The 17,681-nt window shown below is 41.7% G+C and overlaps 1 protein-coding gene across 4 annotated transcripts in view; it reads right to left on the reverse strand.

The window, feature by feature from the left end:
- LRRC2 (leucine rich repeat containing 2) overlaps window positions 1–17,681 on the reverse strand; it is a 66,909-nt gene that overhangs the window by 30,929 nt on the left and 18,299 nt on the right. For all 4 annotated transcript variants that reach the window (XM_073232413.1, XM_073232412.1, XM_073232411.1 and 1 more), the window contains exons 3-4: window positions 3,989–4,196; window positions 1,159–1,315 (exon numbers count right to left, since the gene is read on the reverse strand). In XM_073232413.1, coding sequence (XP_073088514.1) covers window positions 1,159–1,315; window positions 3,989–4,196 — 365 coding nt within the window. The remainder of the gene's footprint in view (window positions 1–1,158; window positions 1,316–3,988; window positions 4,197–17,681) is intronic.

The following is a 17,681-nucleotide window of genomic DNA, read 5'->3' on the forward strand; positions in this document are numbered from 1 at the left end:
TGGGAGCTGGTCTCCCCAGTCTGTGAAACGTAGGAGCAAGAGGTAAGTGACCCCTAACATGTCAAAGATGGCACTTTTCAGCTATAAAAATATTAAGGCCCTTTCTACCCTCTCAGAAACTGGGCAAGGACACAGAAATACTTATGCTTATCAGGTTGGGGTTTAGTGTTACCCTTGTGTAAGCTACTTAGTTTTCCTGTAACTGTTTCATGGATATTGGCAGGAGACCTAAGTCTCTTGAACCAAAGACAACATATTTACATCAGTTGCCAATACTCCCAAGTTACAAGATGGGGACACAGACAGCCCATATAAATGCCACCCACGAGGTCATCACAGCTGACAAACACGGGGCTTGGTATCCCATTGCTGTTACAGCAAACAGTAAACAAATATGCTCTTCAGTTGGGGAAGACATCACCTTACCCATCAAGGCTGCAGATGCACAAACCGCCCTGACATCAGCCTGGGTGTAAAGGTGGTCAAGGCCACATCACCTGAGCATACCCTGCCAGGTGGACGTGGACAAGCACCAGAGGCCCAATCAGCCACCCTGTATTCCCAGCACTTCAAACCACCTTCTGTAAACCAGTGCCATGCCATCCTGGCCTCTGGAGAATTTTCAGATTCCTATGGTGCACCACTGGTCCTAAGGCATGTGATGTGAGAATGGCGCTTCATGTGGCCCCCTGACCTTTGCCCCACACCTTGAGAGAAAGAGAAGCAGTAATGATCACTGTGGTCTTCATTTTAAGATGTTGTAGCCAAACAACAAAATTATTAAGAATTATAAAATTTTGATAAAAAATGACATAAGATAAACTTAATCAATGGACAAATATGAGAACAATATGTTCTATTACAGGAAACATGTCATTACACGTTTGTATTTCTAAAACTAAAAGAAAATAAAAAGTTCCTAAACTCAGTGTTGCTCACCCATGAGACTTCTAGTTTGTGAGTAATTAGCAAATGTCTGCATGTGCTGAGTTACTGACGTGAGATCGTGGCACCACCTCCCAAAGGGGACACTGTGAACAAGCAGAACAGAGGTCCTGCCCAGCCTTCCTGGGACAGGAGGAGAAGCGAGCAGTTCAGTTCTCACGGGGTCACCTGCCTACCAGACAAGCAGCCTGAAGGCTTTGCTCAATAACATACCAATTTCAGCTGGAAGATGGGAGATGTGGTTTTTCGGCAGATTCAGAATTCTCATCGCTTGAAACAGTTCAACATACGTAGGAATGATTTGAATCAGGGTATTGCTTATGTGCCACTCTTTCAGGTGCGTCTGCTCCTTCAACCTATCTGGGAGCTCCTAAAATAGAATGAATTACGTCAATCAGAATTACTTCCTCAGTGTGTCAGAGCTGAGTGGCATGTGCACAAAGCCAAGTGAAATGGGGCATTTATTTAAAAAAGGAGAGAGTGCACGAGAGCATTAGACTTAACCGCCAGCTCCACACCCATTTCTGAGAGAAAGGAAAGAGTCTGCAGTTGTCATGAAATTCAAGAGAACAGGTTAGCCCAGTTTCAAAACTGCCCGTGAGTTCATATGATTAAAATCAAATGCCTAGTGAGTAAACACAGACAGCCAGGCTCACACTCACAGCCATGACAGCACATCAATTTAACATCTTCTAAAAACAAAGTGTGTCCATGCATTAGATTTTAAAATGTGCTGCATTTCCCTTCCCCTATGGTTGCTTTTTAAAATACTCAATAAACATCTCATATTTGCTGGGCCAAATTCCTAAGTGTTTTTATGAGCCTGTAATAGGAAAGCACCAGAAACTCCGTGGGGAGACCAGAGTTTGCAGCCGGGCCCCACTGGTTTCCAGGTGCGCCACTTCACTTGGCCTTCACCTCTGAAGTGACAGCGGGCAAACGCGCGGTGCCCAGGCCTCGCGGGCTCATGGGCCCCCCGCAGCAGGAAGTGAGAGGCTCCTCCTGTGGTTCTCACCAGCCGCAGCAAGCCATAAACCTGCCCTTCCAGGGCGGGGTGAGTGGGCCAGCGAGCCAGAGGCTCCACAGCAATGCCCTCAAGACACAAAGCTCCCACAGGACACACACTGGGAGCGTCCAGTCAGCTTGTCTATGCTCCCAACTCCCAGTGACCCCAGACCTCCAAGGGAGCCCCAACATGCCAGGTAAAGACAAACACTCCAAAAGGAAAAGAAGACTCTGAAAGAAGAAAACTTCCCCTAAAAGGGCTATCGATACCAAGATAGATAAGAAAAGCCATCACACTGTGCAGTGAAAACAGGACAAAATCTTTGAACGTATAAGTAAAAGATACTTTACAGAAAGTAGAAAGACAAAGCTACATCACAGGACTCATTCACTCACAAAAACAACAGCCAGTTTTTAGAAAGTAATATCGATAGTAGAAATGAAAAATCCTATTCAAGTCTCAGAAAATAAAATTGAGGAACTCTCCCTGAAAGAGCAGGGCCCAGGGCCTGGGGTCCCCGGCTTACAGCAGGAGCCACCGCTCCTCCACCCTCTCCAGTCCACCTGCAGGGCTCGCCCACTCAGCAGGGCTCTCCCCACCCAGTCCCCAGGGTCCCAGAAGGCCAGAGCTCCCTTGAGCATGCCAAGATGGTGAAAAATCCCCTCATGGGCCTCTTCACTCTTACTTAGAGGTAACACTGAAACACAGGTCTCTCCGGGGGAGGAAATTCATACTAATGAATGCCTGATGCTCCCGGGTTTCCCCTGGTGGGTCCCAGTCAAGGTAGAGACACCTGGCTCAGGGGATGGAGCGAGTAATGAAGACACAGAGGTCCCGACGGGCCTCCCTGAGCCTGATGAATCACACCCCTCTTCCTAGTCTCCTACCACCCTAGGCACTCACTGGACACTCTTTAAAATGATGGGCTGAGAAGATTCGATGCAAGTTCTCCACATGGGCTGGTGACCCCATAACGTAAGTGCTTAGCCCGGGGTCACCTCTGATGATGGCATGTAAGAATGATTTGCCAGGGGTATTTCATTAGAAATCCAAACATGCTCTCCTTCTTGCCCTGGAAGCGGCAGTGTCCCCACATCCATCAATCTCAACAGTGGGGATACAGGAGAAGGAACATCAAAGAGGTGTGAGAGTAATGATGTCTCCCCACTTTAGAGGGCAGAATCACAGCAAGGCTGAACCAGCCTTCTGTGCCACACAGGATTCGCTTATCTAATCCTCACAACAGCCCTCAGAGGGAGTCAGGGCAAGCATTAGAGCCATTTACTGAAGAGGGATAAACCACACAAAAGTGGGGTGAACTGCCTCAGGCCATGTGGCCAATAAAAGACAACCCGGGCGCAGCCCAAATATTTAGTCTCCAGGTCCAGAGTCCTTCTAGCCAGAAAATGATGGGACACAAAGTGATGGAGGGCAGGTCCTGGAGAACCCTGTCCCAGGTCACTTGCCCAGGGCACACCCACATGCTGCTTCAGCCAGAAAACTCCACGCACGGGCAAGCCTGGGAGACGCCCCTCCAAGCAAAGCAGCAGGGCAGTGGAGGCAGGAAGCCACCTGCAAACACCTGAGGAAAGAAAGTGGGGACATCTTTGTCCTGGCCACAGAATCTCAGGAGGAAACCTGAAATTTCCGAGATGTTCTGCACACTGTGATGAGTCAGCAAAGTCATCACCCACTGAGGGGTGTTAGATAAGTAAAAAGTTCCGTTCATTTAAAACAAACAAAGAAAAAAGGAAAAAAGTTACTTTAAGTGTCTGGGGGAAGGGCAGTGCAGTGAAGCACGTTAAGTGCTGTGCCATCCAGGTAAGTCTGCACACCTCCCCTGGATCCCATTGCTCTCTGCATGACTACACTGCAAGGCTTCACGGAGAAGGAGACACCACCTGGTTCAGAGTAGACAACCAGCTCCTCCCATCCATGGAAAAGCTCTCAAAGGGCCAGGGGCTTGGTCCACCAGACCTGAAGGCAGCCCGGCATTGAGGACCCACTTGTGGCACAGACACAAACACACCGACTCACCTTCCACTGCTCCCCTGAAAGCTCAAACACAAAGGCACTGCTCTGCTTGTCTCTCTCCTTGGAAAGAGAACTCTGCCTTGTGAGAGAGTTCCTGCCGATCTTCTCCAGAAGCCTTACGCTGGTGTCTATAAAGCCATTCTTGCAGTACACAGCTTGGGGGATGCCTTTGCTCCTGCATTCGGCCACGAAATTCCACTCCTCCTTTATCCTGAAAAGGGCAGCACAGGCCACAGTTACTCTCCTGAGCAACAGGCACCACCTACCTAAAGAAGCCAGCCAGGCCACCTGGGAACAGTCACAGTGCTGGTTACTGGTGATTTGCCAGGAGTGGGAGACTTAAGCCAACCCCTCTTCTCTTCTCCAGCCCCTCTTTTCTTGTTTCCCTGGCTGGGGAGTTGTGAACTATTAGCTACTTTGACAAAAAGTAGAGGAGGTGAATGGGATGAAACTCCTGGCTAAAATAACCAATGGATCAATGATAAAATAAAAACAGAGATCAAGCAATATATGGAGACAAATAACAACAGTAATACAACACACAAAAATCTGTGGGATGTAGTGAAGGCCAGGCTAAGAGGAAAGTATATTGCAATATAGGCCAACCTCAGGAAAGAACTCACAATTAATGAAACTAGAAAAAGAATGAGAAATGAGGCCCAAAGTCAGTAGAAGGAGGGACATTATAAAGATTAGAGGAGAAATAAATAAAATCAAGAAGAATGAAACAATAGAAAAAGTCAATGAAAGAAAGAGCTGGTTCTTTGAGGAAATACATAAAATAGATGAAGCCCTAGCCAGACTTATCAAGAAAAAAAGAGAGTGTACTCACATGTACAGAATAAGAAATGAGAAAGGAAAAATCACTACAGACACCACAGAAATACAAAGAATTATTAGAGAATACTATGAAAAATTATATGCTAACAAACTGAATAACCTAGAAGAAATGAACAACTTTCTAGAAAAATAAAACCTTCCAAGGCTGAACCAGAAAGGAACAGAAAATCTTAAAAAACCAATTACCAGCAACAAAATTGAACTGGTAATCAAAAACCTACCTAAGAACAAAATGCCTGGAACAGATGGCTTCACCACTGAATTTTATCAAACATTTAGTGAAGACCTACTACCCATCCTCCTTAATGTTTTCCAAAGAGTAGAAGAAGAGGGAATTCTTCCAAACTCAGTCTATGAGGCCAGCATCACTCTAATACCAAAACCAGGCAAAGACACAACAAAAAGAGAAAACTACAGACCAATATCCCTGATGAACAAAGATGCAAAAATACTCAACAAAATATTAGCAAACCGAATTCAAAAATACATCAAAAAGGTCATCCATCATGATCAAGTAGGATTTATTCCAGGGATGCAAGGATGGTATAACATTCGAAAACCCATCAACAACAACCTCCATATCAACAAAAAGAAGGACAGAAACCACATGATCATCTCCATACATACTGAAAAAGCATTTGACAAAGTGCAACATCCATTCACGATAAAAACTTTCAACAAAATGGGTATAGAGGGCAAGTGCCTCAACATAATAAAGGCCATATATGACAAACCCACAGCCAACATCATACTTAACAGCAAGAAGCTGAAAGCTTTTCCTTTAAGATTGGGAACAAGACAAGGAAGCCCACCCCCCACCTTCTTCAACATAGTACTGGAGGTCCTAGCCACAGAAATCAGACAACACAAGGAAATAAAAGGCATCCAGATTGACAAGGAAGAAGTTAAACTGTCCATGTTTGCAGATGACATGATATTGTACATAAAAAACCCTAAAGAATCCACTCCAAAACTACTAGATCCAATATCTGAATTCAGCATAGCATCAGGATACAAAATTAATATACAGAAATCTGTGGCATTCCTATACACTAACAATGAACTAGCAGAAAGAGAAATCAGGAAAACAATTCCATTCCCAATTGCATCAAAAATAATAAAGTACCTAAAAATAAATGTAAAAAAGGAAGTGAAAGACCTATACTATGAAAACTACAAGACACTCATCAGAGAAATTAAAGAAGATACCAATAAATGGAAACACATCCCATGCTCATGAACAGGAAGAATTAATATTGTCAAAATGGCCATCCTGCCTAAAGCAATCTACAGATTCAATGCAATTCCTATCAAAATACTGATGGCATTCTTCAACGAACTAGAGAAAATCATTCTAAAATTCATATGGAACCACAAAAGAACCTGAATAGCCAAAGAAATTCTGAGAAGGAAGAATAAAGCTTGGGTGATTATGCTCTCCAACTTCAAGTTCTACTACAAATCCACACTAATCAAGACAATTTGGTACTGGCACAAGAACAGACCCATAGACCAATGGAACAGATTAGAGAGCCCTGATATAAACCAACCCTATATGGTCAATTAACATATGACAAAGGAGCCGTGGATATACAATGGGGAAGTGACAGCCTCTCTTCAACAGCTGGTGTTGACAAAACTGGACAGCTACATGCAACTGGATTATTGTTTAACTCCATACACAAAAGTAAACTCGAAATGGATCAAAGACCTGAATGTAAGTCATGATACCATATAACTCTTAGAAGACAACATAAGCAAAAGTGTCCTGAATATAAGCATGAGCAACTTCTTCCTGAACACATCTCCTTGAGCAAGGGAAACAAAAGCACAAATGAACTCATGGGACTACATCAAACTAAAAAGTTTCTGTATGGCAATGGATACCATCAACAGAACAAAAAGGCATCCTACAGTATGGGAGAATATATCTGTAATGACACATCTGACCATGGGTTAGCATCCAAAATATATAAATAATTTACATGCCTCAACACAGAAAAAGCAAACAACCCCATTAACAAATGGGCAGAGGATATGAAGGACAGTTCTCCAAAGAAGAAATTCAGATGGCCAACAGACACATGAAAAGATGCTCCACATCACTAATCATCAGGGAAATGCAAATTAAAACCACAATGAGATATCACCTCACACCAGTAAGGATGGCCAGCATCTAAATGTCTAAGAACAACAAATGCTAGCAAGGATGCCGAGAAAGAGGAACCCTCCTACACTGCTGGTGGGAATGTAAGCTAGTTCAACCATTGTGGAAAGCAGTATGGAGGTTCCTCAAAAACTCAAAATAGAAATACCATTTGACCCGGGAATCCCACTCCCTGGAATTCACCCAAAGAATACAACTCAGACTCAAAAAGACATATGCACCCATATGTTTATTGCAGCAGTATTTACAAGAGCAAAGATATGGAAGCAACCTAAGTGTCCACCAGTAGATGAATGGATAAAGAAGATGTGGTACATATACACACAATGGAATACTATTCAGCCATAAGAAAGAAACAAATCCTACCATTTGCAACAACATGGATGGAGCTGGAAGATATTATGCTCAGTGAAATAAGCCAGGTGGAGAAAGACAAGTGCCAAATGATTTCCCTCATTTGTGGAGTATAACAACAAAGCAAAACTGAAGGAACAAAATATCAGCAGACTCACAGACTCCAAGAAGGGACTAGTGGTTACCAAAGGGGAGAGGTGTGTGAGGGTGAGTCGGAATGGTGATCAGGATTGAGGGGTATTATGTTTAGTATGCATGGTGTTGGGGTCATAGGGAAAACAGTGTAGCACAGAGATTGCAAACAGTGAATCTGTGGCATCTTACTACACTGATGGACAGTGACTGCACTGGGGTATGGATGGGGAATTCATACTATGGGTTAATGTAGTAACCACATTGTTTTTTCATGTGAAACCTTCATAAGAGTGTTTCAAAATATTTGACAAAATTCAACATCCATTCATGATAAAAACTTTCAACAAAATGGGTATAGAGGGCAAGTGCCTCAACATAATAAAGGCCATATATGACAAACCCACAGCCAACATTATACCTAAGAGTGAGAAGCTGTAAGCTTTTCCTTTAATATCAGGAACAAGACAAGGATGCCCACTCTCCCCACGTTTATTCAACATAGTTCTGGAGGTCCTAGCCATGACAATCAGACAATACAAAGTAATAAAAGGCATCCAGATTGGCAAGGAAGAAGTCAAACTGTCCCTGTTTGCAGATGACATGATACTGTATATAAAAAATCCTAAAGAATCCATTCCAAAGCTACTAGATCTAATATCTCAATTCAGCAAAGTTGTGGGATACAAAATTAGTACACAGAAATCTGTTGGCAATCCTATACACTAACAATGAACTAGCAGAAAGAGAAATCAGGGAAACAATTCCATTCACAATTGCATCAAAAAGAATAAAATACCTAGGAATAAACCTATCCAAGGAAGTGAAAGACTTATACTCTGAAAATTACAAGACACTCATGAGGGAAATTAGAGAAGGTACTAATAAATGGAAACACATCCCATGCTCATGATAGGAATAATTAATATTGTCAAAATGACTATCCTGCCTAAAATAATCTACAGATTCAATGAAATTCCTATCAAAATGTCAACAGCATTCTACAACGAACTAGACAAAATCACTCTAAAATTCATACAGAACCACAAAAGAACCTGAATAGCCAAAGAAATCCTGAGAAGGAAGAATAAACCTTGGGGGATTATGCTCCCCAACTTCAAGCTCTACTACAAAGCCACAGTAATCAAGACAACTTGATACTGGCACAAGAACAGACCCATAGACCAATGGAACAGACTAGAGAGCCCAGATATGAACCCAAGCATATATGGCCAATTAATATATGATAAAGGAGCCATGGATATACAATGGGGAAATGACAGCCTATTCATCAACTGGTGTTGGCAAAACTGGCAGCTACATGCAAGAGAATGAAATTGGATTCTTGTCTAACTTCAAATATAAATGTAAGCTCAAAATGGATCAAAGACCTGAATGTAAGTCATGAAACCATAAAACTCTTAGAAGACAACACAGGTAAAAATCTCCTGAATACAAACATTAGCAACTTTTTCCTGAACACATCTCCTTGGGCAAGGAAAACAAAATAAAAAATGAACTCATGGGACTATATCATGCTGAAAAGCTTCTGTACAGCAAAGTACACCATCAGCAGAACAAAAAGGCATCCTACAGACAGTATGGGAGAATATATTTGTAAATGTCATATCTGACAAGGAGTTTATATCCAAAATATATAAAGAACTCACATGCTCAACACCCAAAAAGTAAATAAGACTATTAAAAAATGGGCAGAGGATCTGAACACACAGTTCTCCAAAAAAGAAATTCAGATGGCCAACAGACACATGAAAAGATGCTCCACATCACTAATTATAAGGGAAATGCAAATTAAAACCACAATGAGATATCATCTCATACCAGTTAGGATGGCCAACATAGAAAAGACTGGGAAAACAAATGCTGGTGAGGATGCAGAGAAAGAAGAACCCTCCTACACTGCTGGTGGGAATGTAAATTAGTTCAACCATTGTGGAAAGCAATATGGAGGTTCCTCAAAAAGTTGAAAATAGAAATACCATTTCACCCAGGAATACCACTTCTAGGAATTTACCCTAAGAATGCAGCAGCCCAGTTTGAAAAAGACAGATGCTCCCCTATGTTTATCACAGCACTCTTTACGATCACCAAGAAATGGAAGCAACCTAAGTGCCCATCAGTAGATGAATGGATAAAGAAGATGTGGTACATATACACAATGGAATATTATTCAGCCATAAGAAGAAAACAAATCCTACCATTTGCAACAACATGGATGGAGCTTGAGGGTATTATGGTCAGTGAAACAAGCCAAGCAGAGAAAGACAAGGACAAATGATTTCACTCATATGCAGAGTATAAGAACAAAGCAAAAACTGAAGGAACAAAACAGCAGCAGAATCACAGAACCCAAGAATGGACTAACAGTTACCAAAAGGAAAGGGACTGGGGAGGATGGGTGGGAAGTGAGGGATAAAGGGGGGGAAGAAAGGGGACATTAGATTAGCATGTATAATGTGGGGGGAGGCACGGGAGGGCTGTGCAACACAGAGAAGACAAGTAGTAACTCTACAGCATCTTACTACGCTGATGGACAGTGACTGTAATGGGGGCTGTGGGTGGGACTTGGTGAAGGAGGGAGCCTAGTAAACATAATATTCTTCATGTAATTGTAGATTAATGATATCAAAATTAAAAAACAAAACAAAGGGAAAAAAAGAAAAACAAATAAATAAATGAATGAATAAATGAATAAATAAAGTAGACGGCCTTTGGTAGGAAACTGATGCATTCCACACTCAGGAAGGCATCCAGATACTCCTCAGCCCAACTCAGGAGCTTGGTGGCAGGCAGGATACAGGGCTTCTAGAAGGGATCTATTTTAGAAACAAGCTGCAGGTGCAGCCCTGGTCTTTACATGGCCCAAGGCAGTGCAAATGCTAAATGAGTCAAGTCAATCCTGTAAGAGAGGGTCGGTCCTGGTGTGTAGACCCTTAACCATTACCTGAAGGGAGGGTGGACTAGAATCACAATCAGGCTGTGGGACAGTGTATGGGGTCTCTGGTGAAACTAGGCATGGGGTAGTTAGGGGTTGCAGGTGAAGGAAAGAGTCTGGAAAAGAAAGAGTCTTTGAAGATTGGGCATGTGGGAAATCCTGGCCCAATTACCAGGTGCTGTAAATTACAAGAAGAAATTTAAGACTGAAAAAAGTAAGAGACTTCTGGAAGTCCTTTTTCTGGCATGCTGGAGCCTCAGAAGATTATCCAGTCCTGCAGGGATATGGCTAAGCTCTTTTGCAATTCTGTAGAGATGGAGGTTAACTTGTAAAAAACTGACTAGAGGAGAGATTAAAGATGGCGGTGTGAGAGGAGAGACAGAGGCTTCCTGCTAAAACTGGATACAATTAGAAATTTTAATTGGTGCAACTAATCCTGAGAGAGCAATAGGAAAGAGAATGGCGTCAGACTGCACACACCTGGAGAAAAGAGCAGACCTCCCTGAATGGGGTGACCCACCAGAGCTGTGGCTCTGCGACATAAGACCCTCCCCCACCCCAGCTCACCGGCAGGAGGAAGAGAAACAGAGCAGAGAGGGAGTGGAAGGCCCGGGACTGCTGAATACCTGGCTCCGGAGACCTGCGCTGGGAGCACAAACCTACATTTCATGGTGCTTTCATGAGATTCGCATGACTACCGGGTTGCAAAGTTAATGCAGGCAGAGTTCCTGGGAAGACTGGGATTCTGGCTGCTTGTGGAAAGCAGGGATCCATATCTGGCTGCTCTGTGACAAAAACTTACACCTCTGTGACCGGCCCACTGGTTCAGGCAGTGCAGACAGGCACAGCAGCCGGGAGGCAGGGAACAGCTCTTTCCTACCCCCAGTACTGCTCCCCTGCGACCCCTGACATTGCTTCAGGGGCTCAGCAGCTCCAGAATAGAGCCTCTCGACACTAGAGGGCAACATATACAAACATGAAATGCCAAAGGAGCCTTGTCCAGAGTAAAATTGTTAATACAACTCCCGAGAAAGATTTAAATGATATGGACCTCGTGACTGTTCCTGAAAGGGAGTTCAAAATAAAAATCATCAACATCCTAATGGAGGTAAGGAAAGACATCCAAGAACTCAGGAATGAATTCAGGTCGGAGATCCAATCATTGAAGAGCATGATGGAGGGTATTAAAAGCAGGTTGGATACGGTGGAGGAGACAATAAATGAAATAGACACTAGAGAAGAGGAATACAAAGGAGCTGAGGCACAGAGAGAAAAAAGGATATCTAAATATGAAAGAATAATGAGAGAACTGTGTGACCAATCCAAAAGGAACAATATTCACATTATAGGGATACCAGAAGAAGAAGAGAGAGAAAAAGGGATAGAAAGTGTGTTTGAGGAGGAAGTTGCTGAAAACTTCCCCAATCTGGGGAAGGAGATAGTCTCTCAGGCCCTCGAGATCCACAGATTCCCCTTACACAAGGGACCCAGGGAAGACAACACCAAGACACATACTAATTAAAATGGGAAAGATCAAGGATAAGGACAGACTGTTAAAAGCAGCCAGAGGCAGAAATAAGATCACATACAAAGGAAAGCCCATCAGACTAACAACAGACTTCTCAGCAGAAACCTACAGGCCAGAAGGGAGTGGCATGATGTATTTAATGCCATGAAGCAGAAGGGCCTGGAACCAAGATTACTTTATCCAGCGAAATTATCATTTAAATTTGAAGGAGGGATTAAACAATTTCCAGATAAGCAAAATCTGAGAGAGTTTACCTCCCACACACCATCTCTGCAGTCTATTTTGGATGGACTGCTATAGATGGAAGTGTTCCGAGGGTTGGATAGCTGTCACCAGAGGTAGTAAAATCATGGTAGGGAGGGTGGAGCAGCTCAGTGCGAGGCAACTGCAAAATTAAATTGACTGTCCCCAAAGCCAATCAAGGGATAGAGAAAAAGTATAGAATCTGATACCTAATATATGAAGAATGAAGAAGGAAGAAAAAGGAGGAGAAATAGAAAAAAACCTTTAGATTGTGTTTGTAACCACATACTAAATGAGTTAAGTTAGACGTTGAGATAGAAAGGAAAGTAACTTGGAACCTTTGGTAACCACGAATCTAAAGCCTGAAATGGCAAAAAGTACATACCTATCGATAATCACCCTAAATGTAAATGGACTGAATGCACCAATCAAAAGACACAGAGTCACTGAATGGATAAAACAACAAGACCCATCTATATGCTGCTTACAAGAGACTCACCTCAAACCCAAAGAAATGCACAGACTAAAAGTCAAGGGATGGAAAAACATATTTCAGGCAAACAATAGGGAGAAAAAAGCAGGAGTTGCAGTACTATTATCAGAAAAAATAGACTTCAAAACAAAGAAAGTAACAAGAGATAAAGAAGGACATTACATAATGATAAAGGGCTCAGTCCAACAAGAGGATATAACCATTATAAATATATATGCACTCAACACAGGAGCACCAGCATATGTGAAACAAATACTAACAGAACTAAAGGAGGAAATAGAATGCAATGCATTCATTTTAGGAGACTTCAACACACCATTCACTCCAAAGGACAGATCCACCAGACAGAAAATAAGTAAGGACACATAGGAACTGAACAACACACTAGAACAGATGGACCTAATAGACATCTATAGAATTCTACACCCAAAAGCAACAGGATACACATTCTTCTCAAGTGCACATGGAACATTCTCCAGAATAGACCACACATGAGGCCACAAAAAGAGCCTCAGTAAATTCCAAAAGATTGAAATCCTACCAACTGACTTTTAAGACCACAAAGGTATAAAACTAGAAATAAATTGTACCAAGAAAGCAAAAAGGCTCACAAACACATGGAAGCTTAACAACACGCTTCTAAAAAGTCAATGGATCAATGACCAAATTAAAATGGAGATCCAGCAATATACGGAAATAAATGACAACAACAACACAAAGCCCCAACTTCTGTGGGACGCAGCGAAAGCAGTCTCAAGAGGAAAGTAAATAGCAATCCAGGCATATTTAAAGAAGGAAGAACAAACACAAATGAATAGTCGAACATCACAGTTATCAAAATTGGAAAAAGAAGAACAAATGAGGCCTAAAGTCAGCAGAAGGAGGGACATAATAAAGATCAGAGAAGAAATAAACAAAATTGAGAAGAATAAAACAATAGGAAAAAAATCAATGAAACCAAGAGCTGGTTCTTTGAGAAAATAAACAAAATAGATAAGCCTCTAGCCAGACTTATTAAGGGAAAAAGAGAATCAACACACATCAACAGAATCAGAAATGAGAAAGGAAACATCATGACGGACCCAACAGAAATACAAAGAATTATTAGAGACTATTATGAAAACCTATATGCTAAGAAGCTGGAAAACCTAGAAGAAACAGACAACATCCTAGAAAAATACAACCTTCCAAGTCTGACCAAGGAAGAAACACAAAATCTAAACAAACCAATTACCAGCAAAGAAATTGAAGCGGTAATCAAAACACTACCCAAGGAAAAAACCCTGGGCCAGATGGATTTACCTCGGAATTTTATCAGACAGACAGAGAAGATATAATACCCATTCTCCTTAAAGTTTTCCAAAACATAGAAGAGCAGGGAATACTCCCAAACTCATTCTATGAAGCCAACATCACCCTAATACCAAAACCAGGCAAAGACACCACCAAAAAAGAAAATTACAGACCAATATCCCTGATGAACATAGATGCAAAAATACTCAAGAAAATATTAGCAAACCAAATCCAAAAATATATCAAAAGGATCATACACCATGACCAAGTAGGATTCATACCAGGGATGCAAGGATGGTACAACATTCGAAAATCCATCAACATCATCCACCACATCAACAAAAAGAAAGACAAAAACCACATGATCATCTCCATAGATGCTGAAAAAGCATTTGACAAAATTCAACATCCATTCATGATAAAAACTCTCAGCAAAATGGGTATAGAGGGCAAGTACCTCAACATCATAAAGGCCATATAATGATAAACCCACAGCCAACATCATACTGAACAGCGAGAAGCTGAAAGCTTTTCCTCTGAGATCGGGAACAAGACAGGTGTGCCCACTCTCCCCACTGTTATTTAACATAGTACTGGAGGTCCTAGCCATGGCAATTAGACAAAACAAAGAAATACAAGGAATCTAGATTGGTAAAGAAGTTAAACTGTCACTATTTGCAAATGACATGATATTGTACATAGAAAATCCTAAAGACTCCACTCCAAAACTACTAGAACTGATATCGGAATACAGCAATGTTGCAGAATACAAAATTAACATACAGAAATCTGTGGCTTTCCTATACACTAACAATGAACCAATAGAAAGAGAAATCAGGAAAACAATTCCATTCACAATAGCATCAAAAAGAATAAAATACCTAGGAATAAACCTAACCAAGGAAGTGAAAGACCTATACCCTGAAAACTATAAGACACTCTTAAGAGAAGTTAAAGAGGACACTAACAAATGGAAACTCACCCCATGCTCTTGGCTAGGAAGAATTAATATTGTCAAAATGGCCATACTGCCCAAAGCAATATACAGATTTGATGCAATCCCTATCAAACTACCAAGAGCATTCTTCAATGAAGTGGAACAAATAGTTCAAAAATTCATATGGAAACACCAAATACCCCGAATAACCAAAGCAATCCTGAGAAAGAAGAATAAAGTGGCGGGGATCTCACTCCCCAACTTCAAGCTCTACTACAAAGCCATAGTAATCAAGGCAATTTGGTACTGGCACAAGAACAGAGCCACAGACCAGTGGAGCAGATTAGAGACTCCAGACATTAACCCAAACATGCATGGTCAATTAATATTCGATAAAGGAGCCATGGACATAACAATGGGGAAATGACAGTCTCTTCAACAGATGGTGCTGGCAGAACTGGACAGATACATGTAATGAATGAAACTGCATCACTGTCTAATCTCATACACAAAAGCAAATTCAAAATGGATCAAATATCTGAATGTAAGTCATGAAACCATAAAACTCTTAGAAAAAAACATAGGCAAAATCTCTTGGATGTGAACATTAGCGACTTCTTCATGAATATATCTTCCAGGCAAGGAAAACAAAAGAAAAAATGAACAAGTGGGACTATATCAAGCTGGAAAGCTTCTGTACAGGAAAGGACATCATCAATTGAACAAAAAGGTACCCTACTGTATGGGAGAATATTTTCGTAAATGACGGATCCGATAAAGGCTTGACATCCAAAATATATAAAGAGCTCACACTCCTCAGCAAAAAAAAAGCAAATAATGCAATTAAAAAATGGACAGACGAGCTGAACAGACAGTTCTCCAAAGAAGAAATTCAGATGGCCAACAGACACATGAAAAGATGCTCCACATTGCTAGTTATCAGAGAAATGCAAATTAAAACCACAATGAGATATCACCTCACACAAGTAAGGATGGCCACCATCCAAAAGACAAACAACAACAAATGTTGGCAAGGTTGCGGAGAAAGGGGAACCCTCCTACACTGCTTGTGGGAATGTAAATTAGTTCAACCATTGTGGAAAACAATATGGAGGTTCCTCAAAATGCTCAAAATAGAAATACCATTTCACCCAGGAATTCCACTTCTAGGAATTTACCGTAAGGATGCAGCACTCCAGTTTGAAAAAGACAGATGCACCCCTATGTTTATCACAGCACTATTTACAATAGCCAAGAAATGGAAGCAACCTAAGTGTCCATCAGTAGATGAATGGATAAAGAAGATGTGGTACATATACACAATGGAATATTATTCAGCCATAAGAAGAAAACAAATCCTACCATTTGCAACAACATGGATGGAACTAGAAGGTATTATGCTCAGTGAAATAAGCAAAGTGGAGAAAAACAAATACCAAATGATTTCACTCATCTGTGGAATATAAGAACAAAAGAAAAACTGAAGGAACAAAACAGCAGCAGAATCACAGAACCCAAGAATGGACTAACATTTACCAAAGGGAAAGAGACCGGGGAGAATAGGAGGGTAAGGAGGGATAAGGGTGGGGAAGAAGAAAGGGGGTATTATGATTAGCATGTATAATGTGGGGGGTGGGGGAAAGGGGAGGGCTTTGCAACACAGCAAAGACAAGTAGTGATTCTACAACATCTTACTATGCTGATGGACAGTGACTGCAATGGGGTTTGTTGGGGTGGGTCTTGGGGTAGGGGAGAGCCTCGTAAACATAAATAAAAATAAATTTAAAAAAAAATCTGATACTAATACAAATAATTCTTGACTAACCACACAAATAAATTCTGTCCAGTGGAGGGACAACCCTGCCCCCACCTCTGAAAAGCCAGTTTGTTCCATCTGCACATTCATTTCAGTATTCCTGGTCCCTAAATGTGTATGTCTTTTGGATTCTCCTTGGAGCTGGTTGTAACATCTTACTGCTTCTCTTGTGTAAGTCACAAGAAAAATACAATCCTTAACAGCGGTTACTTTTATATCTGCAACAGAGTCATGCCTTCACCTTTATAAAATTATCCTTTAACACAAGTCAGTTGCACTTTGCACACTCCAGGTTTCCAAAGCAGGGAAGGGCAACGTGATTGGGGAGAAAGGCCCAGACCTCTTCCCCCCATCCTTTCTTGTCTAGGCTATCAGGGCTAGGAGAGTATGTGTCTGTCTCCGTGTATGTAACTTCAATTGCTTTCAGTCTTGTCTGTTTTTTGTTTCATCCACTGGACACTCCACATTAGTTCTTTGCCTCACATGATCATAATGTCCTGCTCTTGATTAGCTGTGATGTGCAAATACCAGAGGATCATGAGCAAGGAGGAAAACCAGCAGAGTAAAGCGGCCGAGACAGCAGAGGAAGAGAAGGAGCCGACAAGAGGCTGTGATTCAGAGCAAGGATGACTCTTTCCAAGAAAATCACATGTGTGAAACATTCGAGTAAGTGCTTCACAGACTGAGTCTTTCATCCAACAGAAGTTAAGAATGTTACAAAAGCTCAGTAGCAGCACTAGAGTGTGAAGAAATGTCAATGACTTGGGTTGACTCATTCCTAGGTGCTCTGCATGGTGGGGGAACACTTTGGGGCACAGTTGGACCCTGCCAAACACCAACCCTTTGAGTGCCAATACATTTTATAAAGATAATAAGGGTACCCTTCCCTAAGTATTTACAAAGGGAAAGGAAGGCATCCATCCATACAAAGACTTGG

The sequence above is a fragment of the Manis javanica genome, chromosome 3 (assembly GCF_040802235.1).
Source record: "Manis javanica isolate MJ-LG chromosome 3, MJ_LKY, whole genome shotgun sequence".
Taxonomy (NCBI): Eukaryota; Metazoa; Chordata; class Mammalia; order Pholidota; family Manidae; genus Manis; species Manis javanica.